Source organism: Nicotiana tomentosiformis, chromosome 9 (assembly GCF_000390325.3).
Source record: "Nicotiana tomentosiformis chromosome 9, ASM39032v3, whole genome shotgun sequence".
Classification (NCBI taxonomy): Eukaryota; Viridiplantae; Streptophyta; class Magnoliopsida; order Solanales; family Solanaceae; genus Nicotiana; species Nicotiana tomentosiformis.
Genome location: NC_090820.1, coordinates 110,985,398 through 111,005,766, shown reverse-complemented (window position 1 = coordinate 111,005,766; position 20,369 = coordinate 110,985,398). Strand labels below are relative to the sequence as shown.

At 40.5% G+C, this 20,369-nt stretch overlaps 1 protein-coding gene across 1 annotated transcript; it reads right to left on the bottom strand.

Moving 5' to 3' along the window:
* Nucleotides 1-13,319: 13,319 nt before the first annotated feature.
* Nucleotides 13,320-14,144, bottom strand: LOC138899359 (uncharacterized mitochondrial protein AtMg00860-like). Its single transcript, XM_070185526.1, has 2 exons — nt 13,712-14,144; nt 13,320-13,615 (listed from the first exon to the last, which is right to left on the bottom strand). The coding sequence occupies exons 1-2, from the start codon at nt 14,142-14,144 to the stop codon at nt 13,320-13,322; spliced, it is 729 nt and encodes a 242-aa protein (XP_070041627.1).
* Nucleotides 14,145-20,369: the final 6,225 nt, after the last annotated feature.

The window sequence follows — 20,369 nt, the reverse complement described above, 5'->3', positions numbered from 1 at the left end:
CAATAGAAATCTAAAATTAATGCACTGCAATTCAAATAATTACAACTCCCAAAACCCGGTACAAATAAGTCACAAGTTTCTAAGAATTTATCCTCAATGTCTCTAAATTTATCAAGGTCTAAAGGAATAAGGAAGCAACATGATAATGATAGAAGGGGACTCCGGAGTCTGCGGACGCTGGCAGATATAACTTGAAGTCTCTGTGCACAAGTAACTCACTGATGTCTGGGATGGTAAGATGTACCTGGATCTGCACAAAACGATGTGCAGAAGCATAGCATGAGTACACCACAGCGGTACCCAGTAAGTGCCAAGCATGGTAAAAATATTTAACAATATAATAAAATAAAATGACAATGGAAATGAATCAAGTAGTATGTCACCCTTTAATTACACCAAATAATGGAAAATAATATCTCGTGAAAACAAAACAGAATTCTTTTCAACTTTAAGAAAATCACAACAATAATCAAAGGCAACTGCGGCCATAAATCAATATCAATAAGGGCACTACCGAGGTGCAGCCTCACTAGAAGGAAATCTGAGGAAAAATACCAGCAGCTATCGGAAATCCCCCAAAGGCCAAAAATGATCTGTTAAACGTCCAAAACTCACCCGAGCCCCTATGGACCTCAACCAAATATACCAACGAGTCCTAAAATATCATACGAACTTAGTCGACTCCTCAAATCACACCCAACAATACTAAAAAAATGAATCACACATAGATTCAAGCCTAATGAACTTTGAAACTTTCAATTTCTACAAACGACGCTGGAACCTATCAAATCAAGTCCGATTGACCTCAAATTTTTCACGCAAGTCATAAATGACATAACGGAGCTAAGAAAATTTTCAGAACTGGATTCCAACCCTGATATAAAAAAGTCAACTCCCCGGTCAAACTTCTAAACTTAAATTCTTATTTTAGCCATTTCAAGCCTAATTTAACTACGGGCATCCAAATAATTTTTCGGAAACGCTCATAAGTCCAACATTACCATACGGAGCTATTGGAATCATCAAAAATTTATTCAGGGGACACATAGGTCGACATCCAGCCTACCTTTTTAACTTAAGTTTTAAACTTTGGAACTAAGTGTTCCAATTTATTCAAAAAATCTCGTCGGACCCGAATCAATTACCCCGGAAAATCATATAATAGTTATAAAGTACATAATGAGCATTATATAGGGGAACATGGCTACATATTTTAAAACGACTGTCTGGGTCGTTACATCCTCCACCTCTTAAACAAACGTTCGTCCTCGAACGAGTTTAGAATTATACCTGGAGTGGTGAAAAGATGAGAATACCAGCTGCGTATATCCTGCTCGGTCTCCCAAGTTGCCTCCTCGACCGGATGACCCCTCCACTGAACCTTCACGGAAGTAATGTTCGTTGACCTCAACTTTCGAACCTGCCTGTCCAAAATAGCCACTGTTCCAACTGAACTGAACTGAACAGAAGTCTAACATATGAGACGGATCGCCGTGATACTTCCGAAGCATAGAAACATGGAATACCGGATGAACTGCAGAGAGACTAGGTGGTAGTGCAAGTCTTTAAGCCACCTCTCCAATTCTCTCAAGAATTGCAAAAGGCCTAATATACCTAGGGCTCAACTTGCCCTTCTTCCTGAACCACATCACACCCTTCATAGGCGAAACACGGAGCAAACCCGCTCACCAACCATGAATGCAACATCATGAACCTTCCGATCCGCATAACGTTTCTATCTAGATTGGGCTATACGAAGTCGATTCTGAATCAATTTAACCTTTTCCAAGGCATCCTGAACCAAGTATGTACCCAATAGTTTAGCCTCGCCCGGTTCGAACCAACCCACTGGAGACCGGCACCGCCTACCATACAAGGCCTCATACGGAGCCACCTGAATGCTTGACTGGTAACTGTTGTTGTAAGCAAACTCTGCAAGTGGTATGAACGGATCCCAAGCACCCCCAAAATCTATCACATACGCACGAAGCATATCCTCCCGTATCTAAATGGTGCGTTCGGACTGCCCGTCCGTCTGAGGGTGAAATGTTGTACTCAACTCTACCCGAGTACCCAACTCACGTTGTACTGCCCTCCAGAACCATGATGTAAACTGCGTACCTCGGTCAGAGATGATAAATACCGGTACGCAGTGAAGTCTGACAATCTCGCGAATATAGATTCGAGCCAACTGCTCAGAAGAGTAGGTAGTCATCACAGGAATGAAATGAGCTGACGTGGTAAGCCTATCCACAATCACCCAAACTGCATCGAACTTCCTCTGAGTCCGTGGGAGCCCAACAACAAAATCCATAGTGATCTGCTCCCATTTCCATTCTGGAATCTCTAACTTTTGAAGCAACCCACCTGGTCGCTGATGCTCATACTTCACCTGCTGATAATTTAGGAACCGAGCTACATATTCCACTATGTCTTTCTTCATCCTCCTCCACCAGTAATGTTACCTCAAGTTCTGATACATCTTCATAGCACCCGGATGAATTGAGTACCGCGAACCGTGAGCCTCCTAGAGAATTAATTCGCGCAAACCATCTACGTTAGGCATACATAGCTTTCCCTGCATCCGTAATACACCGTCATCTCCAATTGCGACTTCCTTGGCGTCACCGTGCTGAATTGTGTCCTTAAGGACAAGCAGATGGGGGTTATCATATTGTTGTTCCCTATACGGTTATAAAGAGAAGACTAAGAAACCACACAAGCCAAAACTCGTCTCTACTCGGAAACATCCAGTCTAACAAACTGGTTGGCCAAGGCCTGAACATCCAAGGCTAAAGGCCTCTCTGCTGTCGGTAAATATGCTAAGCTTCCCAAACTCTCCGCCTTACGACTCAAGGCATTGGCCACTACATTGGCCTTCCTATGAGGTTAGAGAATGGTGATATCGTAATTCTTAAGCAAATCCAAACATCTCCACTGTCGCAAATTTAGATCCTTCTGTTTAAACAAATATTGTAGACTCCGGTTATCGGTGTAGACCTCGCAATGAACACCGTACAAATAATACCGCCAAATCTTCAAGGCATGAACAATAGCTGCCAACTTAAGGTCATGTACATGATAATTCTTCTCATGCACCTTTAACTGTCTGGACGCGTAGGCAATCACCCTACTGTCGTGCATCAATACTGCGCCGAGACCAATACGCGATGCGTCACGATACACACTATAAGACCCTGAACCTATAGGTAATACCAATACTGGGACTGTAGTCAAAGCTGTCTTGAGCTTTTGGAAGCTCTCCTCACATTCCTTGGTCTACCTGAACGGAGCACCATTCTGGGTCAATTTGGTCATAGATGCAGCAATAGAAGAGAAACCCTTTACAAATCGGCGATAATACCCTGCCAAACCAAGGAAACTCCGGATTTCGGTAACTGAAGACCGTCTGGACCAACTCTGTACTGCTTCAATCTTCTTCGGATCTACCTTGATTCCCTCGCACGAAACTATATGACCCAAAAATCCCACTGAATCAAGCCATAATTCACACTTTAAAATTTTTGCATATAACTTCCTTTCTCTCAAAATCATAAGCACAGTCCTCAAGTGCTGCTCATGATCCTCCTTACTCCGGGAATACACCAGAATGTCATCAATAAATACAATGACGAAAGAGTCAAGATAAGGTTGAAATACACTGTTCATCAAATGCATAAATGTTGTTGGGGCGTTTGTCAGCCCAAATGACATTACAAGAATCTCATAATAACCATACCGAGTCCTAAAAGCAGTCTTTGGGATTTCTGGCTCCTGAATCTTCAATTGATGATAGCTTGAACGTAAGACGATCTTAGAGAACACTCTGGAACCCTGAAGCTGATCAAATAGGTCATCAATATATGGAAATAGATACATGTTCTTCACTGTAACCTTGTCCAGTTGGCGGTAATCAATACACATCTGCATAGAACCATCCTTCTTCTTCACCAATAAGACAAGAGCACCCCAAGGCGATACACTGGGTCGAATGAAGCCCTTATCAAGCAACTCATGTAACTGTTCTTTTAATTCTTTCAACTCTATTGGGTCCATACGATATAGTGGAATAGAAATTGTCCGAGTGCCCAATAACAAATCAATGCCAACGTCAATATCCCTGTCTGGTGGCATACCTGGAAGATCCGCTAGAAATATATCAGGAAAATCCCTTACTACATGAACTGACTCCACGGTAGGAGTATTAATAATAACGTCTCTCACATAGGCCAGATACGCATCACACCCCTTCTCAACCATTCGTTGAGCTTTAAGAAATGAAACAACCCTGCTAGGGACATGATCTGAGGTACCTCTCCACTCTAGCTGTGGTACACCTAGCATAGCCAATGTCACCGTCTTGGCGTAACAATCAAGAATAGTGTGATAAGGCGACAACCAGTCCATGCCCAAAATAATATCGAAATCCACTATACTGAGCAATAATAAATCAACTCTGGTCTCAAAACCACTGATAACAATTAAACACGACCGATACACACGAACCACAATAATAGATCCACCCACGGGTGTAGATACATAAACAAAAGAACTCAAGGAATCACGGGATACGCCCAAATACGGGGCAAAATAAGATGACACATAACAATAAGTGGAGCCTGGATCAAATAAGACTGATGCATCTCTATGACAGATCGGAATAATACATGTGATAACAAAATCGGATGAAACGGCCTCTGTCATAGCAGGAAGGGCATAATATATGGCTTGGCCTCCCCTTTTAGGGCGACCTCTACCTGTCCTATCTCCACCTCTAGCTGGTTGTGCAGGTGGAGTGGAAACTGGTGTAGTAATCATGGCCTGAGAAGTCTGAGGGACCTGTAGGATGGGTAGGGCCTGAGAAATATATGGAGGTGAACCCCTCCTAAATTTGGGAGTAGCCGTAATACCACTGGAAGCTGGAAGTGTTGAATGAATAGGACGACTCACATAACCTCTACCGTCACAGGCTGCAACTGGGGCATGAGAATTATTATATGTGCCAGAATCTTGGGGTCTCTTAGCTTCCCTCTCTTCCCTCTCTCGGATCCGCATTCTTTCCAATCTCCTAGAAATTGACACCACATGTTGGTATGTGATATCCATCTCTAGCTCTCGGGCCATATTGAATCTGATACTAGGGTGGAGACCCTCAATAACTCTGCGAACCCGCTCTCGAACAGTAGCAACTAAGGCTGGTGTACGCCTAACCAACTAAATAAATCTGACTGAATACTCTGACACGGTCATAGAACCCTGGCGCAGCTACGCAAACTTTGCGCGCCATGCATTTTTAAGACTCTGAGGAACATACTCCCTTAAGAACATATCTAAAAATTGAGTCCAAGTGAGTGAAGTTGCCTCGGCCGGACTATCCAACTCATATGCCCGCGACCACTGGTAGGCTGCTCCTCTAAACTGGAATGCCGTGAAAGAAACCCCACTAGAATCCACAATACCCATAGTACGAAGTATACGATGACATTCCTCCAGAAAACCTTGATCATCCTCTGAAGCTAAACCGCTGAAAGCGGGAGGGTGGTACTTCTTGTACCTCTCGAGCTTGAGCTGCTCCCCCTCTGAAACTGTTGTCCTAATCGCGGGCCAAACTGGGATAACTGGTTGCACTACTATAACCTCTGGGGCATGATCAACTTGGGCCCGTGGCTCTGGAGTACGGGCGGCGGGATTCTGTGCTCCTTCCCCAGCCTGAGATGTGGTAGAAGAAAGTGGGATTAATCCTGCCTGATCTAGTGTGCCAAACATGCTCAGAAACTAGGCAAGAGTCTCCTGAAGTGCAGGAGTAATAACATGCGTTTCAGGTGCCTGTTCTCCAACTAGAGCTACTGGTGGCTCTGGTGCAGCAGCTCGTGCAGGTGCTCTGGCTGCACCATGTGGTCTTCCTCGGCCTCTTGCGTCTCCAACAGGGGGCTCGGGTGTCTGATCATCAAATCTAGTTGTGCGTGTTCTCACCATCTGTGAAAGAATAGAAAGACAATGGTTTAGAACTTTGAAGTCAACAAATATGCACGATAAGGAATCAAAGAAGTGAATGTTTTCCTAACAGTTTCATAGCCTCCCAAAGATAAGTACAGACGTCTCCGTACCGATCCGCAAGACTCTACTAAACCTGCTTGTGACTCACAACACCTATTAACCTAGAGCTCTAATACCAACTTGTCACGGCCCTAAATTCCCTCTGTAGGATATCGTGATGGCACATAATCTCTAAGACTAGGTAAGCCTATCAACGCGAAAATAACAATAGACCTCTAAAATAAATGCACTGCAATGTAAATACTTACAACTCCCAAAATCCGGTAGAAATAAGTCACAAGCTTGTAAAACTTTATCCCCAATGTCTCTACATTTATCAAGGTCTAAAGAAAATAAGGAAGCATAAAATGATAATGATATAAGGGGACTCCGGAGTCTGCGGACGCTGGCAGATATACCTCAAAGTCTCTGTGCACAGGTAATTCACGGATGTCTGGGCTGGTAAGATGTACCTGAATCTGCACAAAAAGATGTGCAAAAGCGTAACATGAGTATACCACAGCGGTACCCAGTAAGTGCCAAGCCTAACCTCGGTAGAGTAGTGACGAGGTCAGGTCAGGCCCTACTGGAAAATAATAATGGCATGGTAAAAATGTTTAACAATATAATAAAATAAAATGACAATGGAAATGAATCAAGTAGTATGTCACCCTTTAATTGCACCAAATAACCGCAAATATTATCTCATGAAAACAAAACATAATTCTTTTCAACTTTAAGAAAATCACAACAATAACCAAAGGCAATTGCGGCCATAAATCAATATCAATAAGGGCACTCCCGAGGTGCCTGTAGACAATAAATTACGTCGAGAAAATAAAATCAGGCCGAAAACTATTGCAGCAATCGTAGTATTTTATTTCAAATATTTGAGTGTTACAATCTCTATGAATCCTTTGATTCTTCTTTTCATTAGTAAATAAAAGAGCTTTTGAGCTTAATCTTGAACTTTATTTTATTTTAATCCAAGTGCTTGAGGCCTGATCTTGATCTTGACGTATTTTTAATCCAAGAGCTTGCAGCTTGTTCTTGAATCTTCTTCTTGATCTTTTAATCTTTAGAACACTTATAGCTTTTAGAGAAATCTGCAGCGTTTGATCTACGAGCTCTCTCTTGCTTCTTGTTATAACTTCTGGTGTCTATTCTTAGTTATGCAGACCTCTATTTATAGTTGTGGGAGGGAAGATTTATGATAAGAACAAACTCTTTCCGACCAATCAAATTGAAGTGTGACAAGGCCGCATTTGATTGGCCAGAACATGTCACTTGCACATGTGGCGAAGTTTCATTGGCTTTTTAAAATGACTTGGCATGCCTTGTCATTTTAACACGTGGCATAATTTTATTGGCTCTTTAATTTGACTTGGCATGGCCTTGTCATTTTGATACGTGGGAAGATCCTATTGGCTCTTCCGCTTGACTTGGCGTGCCACGTCATTTCACGTGTGGCACCAAACTGGACCTCTAGGAAGATGATATCTTGGGCTTAAAGAAATGGGCTCATTATATGTAGCTCAACTAAATGGACTAGCCCAATGAATTTGGACTTATTTATTTAATCCATATATATTGAATTATGTAATTAATTCAATTATTTTAGCTCATTATACTTATTTGGAGTAGTATATTTAAAATATAATTTAAATTATTTATTAAACTTGAATCCTATAAATTTTATATGCCTACAAATACCTCATAATTCAAGACTTGTCGGGTATCTAAACTTTTGAAAACTGGGCCTGAAGTATGATAATTACACTGGATTACTAGAGCAAACTATAAAACGTTTCGATTATTCTCTTGTGAAAAGTTTATATCCTTATTTTTGAATCATGATTTTCAGTGCATGTCTCTCACAAGAGACAAATGGCACTACATTTTGATTTTTAAACTGTCAAATTTGTCATGACATGGACAATCAATGATCATATTACTTTGTCCACTTATTTTGCTTCCAATCACGTTCTTTTAACAGGGAATATTTTCCTTTTCTTTACGCAAATCCTTGGACTCCCAGACGTGGCATGCGGATAATTCGGGACATTATCTATGAGCCGTTATTTGTAGGATTCCGAAATTGAATCGGATAAGGGTCTGATTTACCCATCTACTATCATAAATAGATTTTATTTACTCACCGTTTATATTTTTTATCAAAAATATCCCTATAGTTATACATTAGGTTAATATTTACCCTTACGCGTTAAAATGGGTTACATTTGCCTTCGTTATACTTTAAGATCATATTTACCTCTCTGCTCTTCAAAAAGGGTTACATTTGTCCTTTGTTATACTTTCTTGACATATTTATCCTTACAAGTATACCCTACATTTACCCTCATCCGGCAGATCGCCATGTCCCACCTTTGTTTTCCTACATGGCGCCTATGTGGATTTCTTTTCTTCCAATTTAAATGTGGTCACCTATTTAAGATAATTTAACCCCGCCCACCCAATTTAAATAGGACTTCATTAACTCCATTGTTGTGTAACTTCTTGTAATTTACTTTGGTTACTGCAATAATTGTGAGTTATATTAGATTAGTGATTTTGAGTTCAAAGTTATTGTTTGTGGGGGTGGGGAGGATTGGAAATTATGATTTCCATTTATTTTAGTTAGTGTGTCTTATTTAAATTGGGTGGGCGGGTTAAATTATCTTAAATAAGTGACCATATTTAAATTAGAAGAAAAAAAAATTCACATAGGCCCCATGTAGGAAAACAAAGGTGGGATATGGCGATCTACCGGATGAAGGTAAATGTAGGGTATAATTGTAAGGATAAATATGTCAAGAAAGTATAACGAAGGGCAAATGTAATCATTTTTGAAAAGTAGATGGGTAAATATGATCCTAAAGTATAACGAAGGGTAAATATAACTCTTTTAAACGTTTAAGGGGTAAATAATAACCTAATGTATAACGGTAATGATATTTTTGATAGAAAAATTAAACGGAGGGTAAATAAGGCCTATTTATGATAGTAGAAGGGCAAATCAGACCCTTATCCGAAATTGAAATGCTTCAGGAAGTATAATTGACTTCAAATTGGGTTGCTAGTGTCATTCTTTGTATTTGTAAGGAAGGAGTATCTACCACGTATACACATGATCCCACATCGATAATGAATTTTTGATAGGTGACTTTTGACATCTATAAATACCACACACCCTTTATTCCACTAGTACAAATTTTAGTGCCAATTTCAGCGTCTGCAAATTGCTTTGAGTCAATTTTTGACGACTTGGAGGCATTGACGCAAAGGTAATTTATTCTTCTTTTCCTGTGCTTTCTTTTTTTTGTACGTTGTTGTGTATTTTTTTCTTTTTTTCTTTTCTTTTAGAATTAGCTTCATCAAACTATGAAGTAATTCAAAAGTTCGAGATGAATACCTTTAAAAGTTCACGATTAAGACCTTTAAAATTTGTGGGAAAGACCCATAAACGTTCGTGCAAAGTTTCTTAAAAGCTCGTGGTCAAGATCTCTAAAAGTTTACGATGAAGACTTTTAAAAGTTCGCGGTGAAAACCTTTAAGAGCACGCAATGAGGACCTTTAAAAATTCGTGGCGAAACCCTTAAAAGCTCGCGATGAAAACCTTTAAAATTTGCGGCGAATCCCATAAAAGTCCGCGATGAAAACCTTTAAAATTTATGGCAAAGACCAATAAAAGTTCTTTCAAAGATCGTTAAAAGCTCATGGTCAAGATCTTTAAAACTTTACAGTGAATTCCTTTAAAAGTTTGCGGTGAACACTTTTAAAAGAATACGATGAAGACCTGTAAAAATTCGCGGTGAAGACCTTTAAAAGCTCGTTGTAGAAATATTTAAAAGTTGGCAGTGAGGACTCTTTAAAGTTTGCCATGAGCACTTTTAAAAGTTTAAGACAGGCACATTTCAAAATTCGAGACGTACATCTTTTAAAGGTTCGGAACAAAAACCATAAAAATTCGGATGCCTTTAAAATTTAACGAAGAACACCTTTAAAAGTTCGCAATAAAACTTTTAAAAGTCGAAGGCGAATACCTTTAAAAGTTCGCAATGAAAACCTTTAAAAGAAAAACTACGACATGAACATCCCTTTTTTCCGGTTCAATATCAATATTTGCTTGCATAACATGATGCATTGACATCCACAAAATAGAACTTTGCTTTCTTTTAAACATATCTATCGTTCATGTCTCGAAGTTCTCTGTATTTGAATATACATCCTCATTTGTCTTTTGAAGATAATATTATTCATTACCTTTGAACCATTTGTGGTAGGAAATATTTATCTCAATGTGAGGATGTCAAAAATATAAGCCATTTGATTTCTTAAAAACTAAACTTTAAAGTCTAAGACATATCAAAAATTCGGAATCAAACACCTTCAGAATCGCAGCCGGTAATATTTTGAAACTAACTTTTGATTCCACCACGTTAAAAATTTTAGATTTGCGCAGTCTCACCAAACAATTCATATATTGGTGTAGAAAGGTCAAAATTGTAAACCGTTTAATTTCATGGAAACTAGACTTCAAAATATAATACATATATAAAATTTAGAATCAAACATTTTGAGAATCGTCTCAGATATTATTTTGAATCTAACTTTAGATTCCGACACGTTGATAGTTTCATGAAAAATAGACTGCAAGATTTAAGACATGTACTAAATGTAGGATTTAATACCTTAAGGATAGTTTCAAATAGTATTTCAAAATCAACATCAGATTTTGATATACCGATAGTTCTGAATTGGCATGACTTCTTCAAAACTTTTATGTTTTGGTATGGAAGCCTCGGGATCACAAGACGTTCTTCTTGCTATCAGTATAATTCAAGAGCTCCATTATCACAAATATCTTGGGTTCAAGTCTCACTGAATTTGGGACGTTGTGTCAAGTAGTCTTTCTTCTTATACTTGTGTTCCTTTCTGACGACTCTCTTCTCTTCCCCCTTTTTTTTGGCAGTGAGCGAATATGAAGTCCAACAAACTTGAAGTTTATGCGAACATGAAGACATAGCGGATCCCCAGACTTTGATGCAAACATTGTCATCATTTCAGTGAAGACAATATTTTACCATAGCAGCTTGCCCCCTTTAAATCAAATGGGACCTAAAGTTTAACAGAAAAATGGTATCTCAACTCTATTTTCAAGTACTGATTGAATGGATTACATTCCATCGTACTTCATTTGAAAAACTATTGGGGCACTATGTATCTTTTGAAATCATACTACTGAACTCAGAATAAAATTCTAAGCTACCTACGTACCTCGGTGAAGAGGATCAAGTCATACCGTAGTTCAGAATGGGTGATTATTTTTTATGTCCTAACTTTTGCCTAGGCCGCCTATTTCGAGGTTTTCAACCTAGCGGATTTATTTTTTAATGTCCTAACTTTTGCCTAGGGCGCCTCTTTCGAGGTTTTCAACCTAGCGGACTATTTGTTTTTTGGTGGACCTTACATAGTTTAGACGCATGCAGGCCAGGAGTGTAGGAACATGCAGTTTAGACTCATGCGTCAAGGAGCGTTGCAACTTCAAGGATAATACTTCTTCAAAAACTTTCCATTAATAGGGCCGATTCTCATGCCATCTGCATCAACCAGCTTGTAAGCCCCACTTGAATAAGCTTCTTGCACAACATATGGCCCATCCCATTTTGAAGTGAACTTCCCTACAGGTTTATGGGAAGTAATAATGGGTCTTCTTATGGCAAAGACTTGATCTCCTACTTGAAAGGATCTTGGGCCAACTCTTTTATTGAAGGTGCGAGACAATCGAGCTTGATAACATTCAAGATTCTGTTGAGCTTCCAACCTTCTCTCATCAAGAGCCTCCAACTCTGCTAATCGAAGTCGAGCATTTTCTTCATCAGTGATGCCTTCTTGAATAGCTAATCGTAATAAAGGTATTTGACGCTTGAGTGGCAAGACGGCTTCAACTCCATAAATGAGTGCATAAGGGGTCGCTTGTGTTGGCGTGCGATGAGTTGTCCTATATGCCCACAAAGCTTCCTCCATGCGGTCATGCCAATCCCCTTTGGATTTGGAGATGACTTTCTTTAACAAGTTGCATAGAGTCTTGTTGAATGCCTCGGCTGGACCATTGGCAACAACATTGTACATAGAAGAGTTACGTTGCTTGAAGACAGAGAGTTCACAAATCTTGTTCATCAACCTATTGTCGAACGACTTGCCATTATCCGTTATTATGTAACGAGGAATGCCAAAGCGATAGATAATGTTTACTCGGATGAAACTTGCAACATTTTCCTTCTTTACTTCCTTAAGAGCAACAACTATAGCCCATTTTGAGAAGTAGTCAGTTGCAGCCAAGATGTATAGGTTCCCACCAGAGGACTTTGGCAGTGGTCGAACAACATCCAATCCCCAAACTTCAAACGGCCAGGATGCAACAGTCGGGTGTAACACTTCAGGAGGATGATGAATATAATTCGCAAGGAATTGACAAGCCTGGCATCTTCAAGCGTAGTCCAAGCAATCTTTACCATCGTTGGCCAATAATATCCCATCCTTTTTCTATGGAAGTGAAGCTTTGGTCCAAACTGGTGTGAACCACATACACCAGAATGTGCCTCTTCAAAAGCTTGAAGTGTTTATTCTTCCCCTAAGCATCGCAAGAGTACTCCCTCGAATGAACTTCTATATAGAGTATCTTTGTAGTAAAGGAAGCGAGGTGCACGACGACAGATTTCAGTCCTTCTCCTCATATTTTCTGAAAGTATCCCATAACATAAGTAGTCGGTAAGGGGTTGTCGCCATTCTTCTTTCTCAACTTGAGAAACAGCGACAAGATGCTTGCGTTCATTTTCTTCACCTTCAGCCTCATTTAGCGGCGGTACTACCCATTTTTGGCAGAGAGTAACTTACGCTTGATTAGGCAGGGTTAACGATGAAGCTAGGGAAGCTAAAGCATCGACCTTCTTATTTTCTTTCCTTGGCACATGCAGAATAGTCACATCACCGAGCCACCCCATTAAAATTTTAGCGTAATCATGATATGGGCGTAGTTTAGGCTACTTGACCTCGTAACTACCTAAATGCTTATTGACCACTAACTGGGAGTCACCAAAGACTTGCAATTAAAATTGCTTCATATCAACGGCCATTTCAAGCCAAAGTATTAATGCTTGATACTCGGCAACATTATTGGAACAAAGTTGTGTCAAGGTGAAGGAGTAGGGCAAGACTTCACCTTGGGAAGTGACAAATACTACGCTAGCACCAGCTCTTCCACGATGCGCAGCACCATCAAATTACATCTTCCATGGAGGTTGAACTTCAACGGCCATTGCATCCTCATCAGGTAGTTCGTCAATTAGCTCACAGTCATCAAGTATCGGATGATCTGCCAAGAAGTCTGCCAATGTTTTTCCTTTTATAGCCTTTTGAGGGATGTACAAAATCTCGAATTGTTGAAATTGGAGGTACCATCTCGCTAGTCGATCACTACGAACAGGTTTTGACATCATGAACTTGATGGGATTTGCCTTTGAAACAAGACGGAGAACATGAGCTTGAAAGTAGTGCTTCAACTTTTGAATTGAGAAGACTAGCGCCAAAAACAACTTTTCAATTGGCGAATAATTCATCTCGTTTGGTGTCATCATCCTGCTCAAGTAGTAAAGGTAGTTTTCTTTCCCTTCACTATTTTCTTGGGCCAACAGCGCTCCAACAGACCTTTCTTGTGCTGAAATGTATAGTATCAGTGGCTTTCCAAGTATAGGGGCTGCCAAAACTGGAGGCTTCATCAAGTAGGATTTAATGCTCTCAATGGAATTGCTACACGCTTGGTCCCATTTAAAAGGGACATCTTTCTTCATAAGGCGACTGAATGGTTGGCACCTCACAGCTAGGTTTGAGATGAATCTCCTAAGGTATGCTAACTTTCCTTGCAGACTTTTCAATTCGTGAATATCCCGAGGCTTAGGTATTTTCAAGATTGCATCTACTTTGGCTTGATCAATGTCAATCCCTCGATGTCGAACAATGAAACCAAGGAAGTTTCTGAAAGTAACTCCAAAGGCGCATTTCAATGGATTCATCCTAAGTTGGTACCTCCGGAGCAACTCAAACACCATTCTCATGTCTTTCAAGTGGTCACCCTTCTCTCTTGATTTTACCACCAAGTCGTCCACATAGCATTTGACATTCTTGTGGAGAAGATCGTCAAAAATATTCTACATAGCCCTTTGGTAAGTAGAACTAGCGTTCTTCAAGCCAAAAGGCATTACCTTGTAGCAATAAATACCCTTGGGGGTGCAAAAAACAGTAAGCTCTTCATCTTTTAGTGCCATGCGAATTTGGTTATATCCGGACGAACCGTCCATGAAAGACATTGCCTCATAACCAGTAGTAGCATCAATCTTTGGTTTCAATCAGGGGAACCAAGTCCGGCCTAAAGCGCCTTTGATCTTGCTTAACAGGACGAGCGCCATTCTTGACTGCAAGGTGATGGACTGCTACTTTAGTGTCCAAGCCAGGCATTTCTTTGTAACTCCAAGCAAAGACATCCCTAAACTCCTTGAGTAACTCAATATAAGTGCTTTCTTCATCAACTTCTACTAAATCACTTAGGTAGGTGGGTCTTGGTTCTTCATCAGTGCCAAGGTTAACTTCTTTTAAGGAATCAATCGTTGCATTCACCCCTTTTTCAAGTTTCGGTGGAGCATCTTTTGCATCTTCATCTTCTTGAGGGTCCCCATCATTGAAGGATATGTGATAACATGGTAAAACATCCTCCAATTCTGCATTATCCTCCATTGAAGATTTAACACCATTCTCGCCTTGTACAGTAACATAATACAAAGAACCCACACTTTATTCAGCTTCGTCATATTCCTTTGTGTAGATGACAGTATATGGCTTTACTTTCAGTACTTCTTTACATGAAACCACATGTTTTGTTTGTCGCCTCATTCTAGAAGGAACCAAACTTTGGAAATCCTTAGAGATCTTTTGGATTTTGGGCTAAACGGGTGTTCTTATGCTTTGAAAATTTCTCTGGAACTTGTTCCCCTTCTTTAATGGACCCAATCTCTCAAACACGGAAGTCCTCACAGTTGATTTTCCAAGTCGATCAAAGATAGAAGGCTTGTTAGAAGCGGCAGATTCATCTTCTACAGTGATATAATTGATGCTTTCCCTTCTTATGGAGATGCGCACTGGTGACGGTTACTTGTATCCCAAACCTTCACATGGTTGTCTTATCGCAGTTTCTGATGGTAGCTTCCCTAACTTTGACGGCTCATTAGGATGGTATCCAGCTTTTGCAAATAGCCTGTAAGCATTAGGATCAAAACCTTCATTTGTTCGCTTTGTAAGGAGTGCCGTGAGACACAATGTTCCCTTTATGAGACTTATTTGAATTGGGGTGTACCTTCTCAGCAACAACTTTGGTTTTGTCAGCAACGACCTCAGCTCTCTTAGCCGTGGACTCATCATCCTTGTCATTCATGACATCATCAATGTTTAGCTCCTTCACAATGCGGTTCTTCAAGTAGAACTTCAAGTAGAACAATGTGGACTCTTCATCCTTGTCTTTGCATCGATCACATGCATCCATGAACTTGATTGTATATATTCAATGATGATTTCCAGCCTGATCGCGCCTATGGCTCTTTGCCCCCTTGGTTGAATCCTTGGATCATCACACGGCTTTCTGAGAGTTCGTTCACGGGAATACCAAGTTCTTTCACAGTGCTAATAGGCAAAATATTCACTAAGGATCCTCCATCAACCAAAATTCGATTTACCCTTTCATCACGCATATAGCCAACCGGGTACAATGGGCAGTTATGAAGAGTGTCACCTAGCAGAAGATCGTCATTTGTGAACGTGAATCTTTCCTCACAAGAATTAACTTCTTGAGGATTGGAATCGATCAGTTTTTCCGATGATATTGCCAATGGTAGGTCATCACTCTTTTCTTTCACTCTGTCAGCATGGCAACACCCCCGTGGGAAATCTTCGTGCGAACCAACTTGGTAAAAACTCCTCCAAGGTCATTGGAAGTCATGGCTTTTGAGGGTGGTGCACCTCCACTTTTTCTTTCTTCAAGTGCTTAACTGGATTCCATATCCTTGGTCTTTTTACCATCATTTTCCTTGTTCGTTGTTCTACTGATTCTTTTCGTGGGCTCCTTCTGTGGTGCTTATGACGAGTCACCAACGTCCAACCTTTATCATCCTCAGGTTGATCATCTTCAACTTTGTTGTTCTCCAGTAATTCTTCATCTTTACTTTCTTTAAAACTACTTAATACGTCTGGACTGAATGAACTGAATGAGCCAAATATGATAGAGACTTGCTTTGCGCTTGCTTTCTGATCTTCAAGCACGATCTTCTTTTCACGAGCCAAGTCAATAACTTTGTCCTTGAAGACAAAGCACTTCTCTAGAGGGTGGCTCTCAAGTCGATGATATTTGCAATAATTTGGGTCATCAGTTTTCCCAACTTCATTTGGCCGCTTCATCTCTGGAAGATTAAGAGATTTAACTCGAGGAGTTCTTCGAAAATGGCTGGCACATCAGAATCCAGAAATGGGTACTCTTTCTCTTGTATTTCTTTTAGAGTCAACTTTCCACTTGGCTTATCTTGAACGAAGTGGATTTCATACTCTGCTTCTTGATCACCTTCGTCGTGAACTTCACAGGTGATGTGTTGACATTCATAGCTTCTTTGTTTTCAGATCTTGGTACAAACTTGCTCCATTTTATGACTTCTTACTTGTCATTCCCTTTGCGAGGTTCATAGATGGGCAACCTTTCATTTCTAACAGAGGCCATGCTCAATTCCATGTCATGGGCATGAGTTGCAAGTTCTTCAAATGTGCTAGGCTTGATACCTTGCAAGATGTAACACAATTCCCAATGCATGACTTGGATGCACATCTCTATGTCTGAAGCTTCATTAAGCCTGTCTTTGCAGTTGAGGCTTGCATTCCTCCAACGATTGATAAAGTCGATAACTGGTTCACCCTTTCATTGACGATTATTTGTAAGTTCTATCATACTCACAGTACGTCTTGTGCTACAAATGCGATTGAGGAATTCTTGCTCTAGTTGATCCCAGCTATCAACAGATCTAGCCTCGAGGTCCGTATACCAATCAAAAGTAATTACTTTTAATAAATGGACAAACTTCTTGACGAGGTAATCTCTACAAGTCCCAGAATTGTTGCATGTCTCAACGAAGTGCGCCACATGTTGCTTTTGATTGCCTCTACCATCAAACTATTGAAATTTTGGAGGTTGATAGCCAGCAGACATCTTCAATATATCGATCCTTGAAGTGTACGACTTTGTGTAGGTAAAGGAGTACCTGGAAGCGAATTCATATTTGTTTTTTATAGTCCCTTCAATGAACTCCTTTAGTTGATTGATTGGAATCATCCCTTCCGAAGAGACTGGAATTTCCTTAGTGGATGAAACTTGTCGTGGGAGAGGATTAATCTCTTGAACTTCTGGGAGTTTTCCAGGTGCATGGGTGGATTCTTATTCCATCAAGATTCCCACCCTATCTGTTAGCTTATCGATTCTAGCATCTTGATTTTGCATGCACTTGGTCAAGCCAGTGATTGCTTCCGTCAAGTTTGTCAACTACTCCTCCACAGATGAAGAGTTTGTCACCATGGCTTGCTTGATTATCGTGGACGATGGAGAGTAGCATGGATTTTCACACCAATTGATCCTTGATTGGATCACGCTATGTGGTGTAAGTAGGGAGGATCCATCACTTGAAGCATCATAATCTTCCTTCACATCCGAGTTCTTGGATCCGAAGAGGTCAAGCAGAGCAAGAGTTTTCTTGATCGTTTCAGCAACATCGCTTCCTCCTTCGGGTACGTTTGTGGAAGATCTTGCCCCTTTTGAGGATGAAGATCCGAAAACAGGGGTTAATGCGGATGACACTTCGGGTGCTTGTTGTCCTAACGAACTTCCTTTGCTCCTCGTAACTGGTCCAAAGCTTCCAAAGGTAACATCGAGGATGCTTTCCACATAAGCATAGAACCTTGGATTAGCAGCCTTAGTGGAAGTTGAACTGGAGTTGAATTTCTTTGAAGCCATTTCAATGTTCTTGAACTTTGGTGATTTCAAAAGTTGAGATGAGAGGTAGAGATTGTCCCACCGGGCGTGTCAGAATTTGTAGACAATAAAGTGTGTCGAGAAAATAAAATCAGGCAGAAAAATATTGCAACAATCGTAGTATTTTATTTCAAATTTTGAGTGTTACAATCTCTATGAATCCTCTGATTCTTCTTTCCACTAGTAAATAAAAGAGCTTTTGAGCTTAATCTTGAATTTTATTTTATTTTAATCCAAGTGCTTGAGGCCTAATCTTGATCTTGACGTATTTTTAATCCAAGGGCTTGCAGCTTGTTCTTGAATCTTCGTCTTGATCTTTTAATCCTTAGAACACTTGAACGCTTGTATCTTTTAGAAAAATCTGCATCGTTTGATCTACGAGCTCTCTCTTGCTTCTTGTTATAACTTCTGGTGTCTTTTTTGAGTTATGCAGACCCCTATTTATAGTTGTGGGAGGGAAGAGTTATAATAAGAACAAACTCTTTCCAACCAATCAAATTGAAGTGTGACAAGGCCGTATTTGATTGGCCAGAACATGTCACTTGCACACTTGGTGCGGTTTCATTGGCCTTTTAATTTGACTTGGCATGCCTTGTCATTTTGACATATGGCACAATCTTATTGGCTCTATAATTTAACTTGGCACGGCCTTATCATTTTGACACGTGGCATTGTGCTAGCCCATTTTGTTAGCTACATATGATGAGCCCATTTCTTTAAGCCCAAGATATCATCTTCCTAGAGGTCCAGTTTGGTGCCACACGTGAAATGACATGGCACGCCAAGTCAAGAAAATCCAATAGGATCGTGCCACGTGTCAAAATGACAAGGCCATGAAAAGTCAATTTTTTTTTATATCACCGCGGGAGCCTTCACAGTTTATTTTAAAGAAAATATTTTTTCCGAAATAGCATCCCGCATTTTAGCCACCCTTGTCACACCGCATGACTTCTACTAGTTTTCCCTACTAGCCACGAATATCAAGTCACCCTTATCTCACCGCATGCGTTTCAATACCTACACCTTATACCACCACATGCGTATCAATATCACAATATATCATAATTTGCACCTCAAGTTGTAACGACCCGGCCAGTCATTTTAAAAGTTGTAGCCCCGTTCCCCTATTTAATGCTCATTCTGCACTTTATAACTGTTATATGACTTGTCGGGGCTATTGGCTCGGGTCCGATGAGATTTTAGAATAAATTGGAACACTTAGTTTAAAAGTTTAAAACTTAAGTTGAAAAGGTACGTTGGATGTCAACCTATATGTAAACGACTCCGGAATAAAATTTTGATGATTCCAATAGCTCCGTATGGTGATTTTGGACTTAGGAGCGTGTCCGGAAAATTATTTGGAGGTCCGTGGTGGAATCAGACTAGAAATACCGAAAGTTAAATTTTTTGGAAGTTTGACTTTTTGATATCGGGGTCGGAATCCTATTCTGAAAATTTAAATACCTCCATTATGTTATTTATGACTTGTGTGCAAAATTTGAGGTCAATCGGACTTGATTTGATAGGTTCCGGTGTCGTTTATGGAAACTTAAAGGTTCGACTAAGTTCGTATGATATTTTAAGACTTGATGGTATATTTGGTTGAGGTCATGGGGGGCTCGGGTAAGTTCTGGGGGGTTAACGGATCATTTTTGGCCTTGGTGAGATTGCTGATATCTGCTACTGCATTTTTCTGATTTCCTCTTTCGCGTTCGTGAGTGAGCCCCTGCATTCGCGAAGAGTGTTTTCTGAGAGTGAGATTTTGTTCTTCGTGTTCACGAAGGGGAGGACGCGAACGTGAAGGTATGGTCTTTGTGTGCATCGTGAATGTGGGAGTGGTGTCGAGTTCACGAAGAGTAATGAGGCAATTGGGACCCCAGGTCCTTGTTCTACGCGTTCGCGAGGTGGTGGTCGCGTTTGCGAAGCCTTGGACGCATTCGTGAAGGGTAAGATTGGTAAAGCTTCGCGTTCACGAAGCCATGGTTGCATTCACGAAGAGCAAATGTTAGGCAGCACAATTTTGTGCTTCGCGAACGCGAGGGACCTATCGTGTTCGCGATGAAGAGAGGTCTGGACGTTATCGCGTAGGGTAGGTTGGGCAGAGTTGACTTTGTTCTACCCGATCGCGTGAATGGGGTTGCAATTGCGTAGGCTTAATTTGGTAGCTGGAAATATTTTCTATGCGATCGCATGGGAACGTCCGCGATCGCGTAGGTTTGAC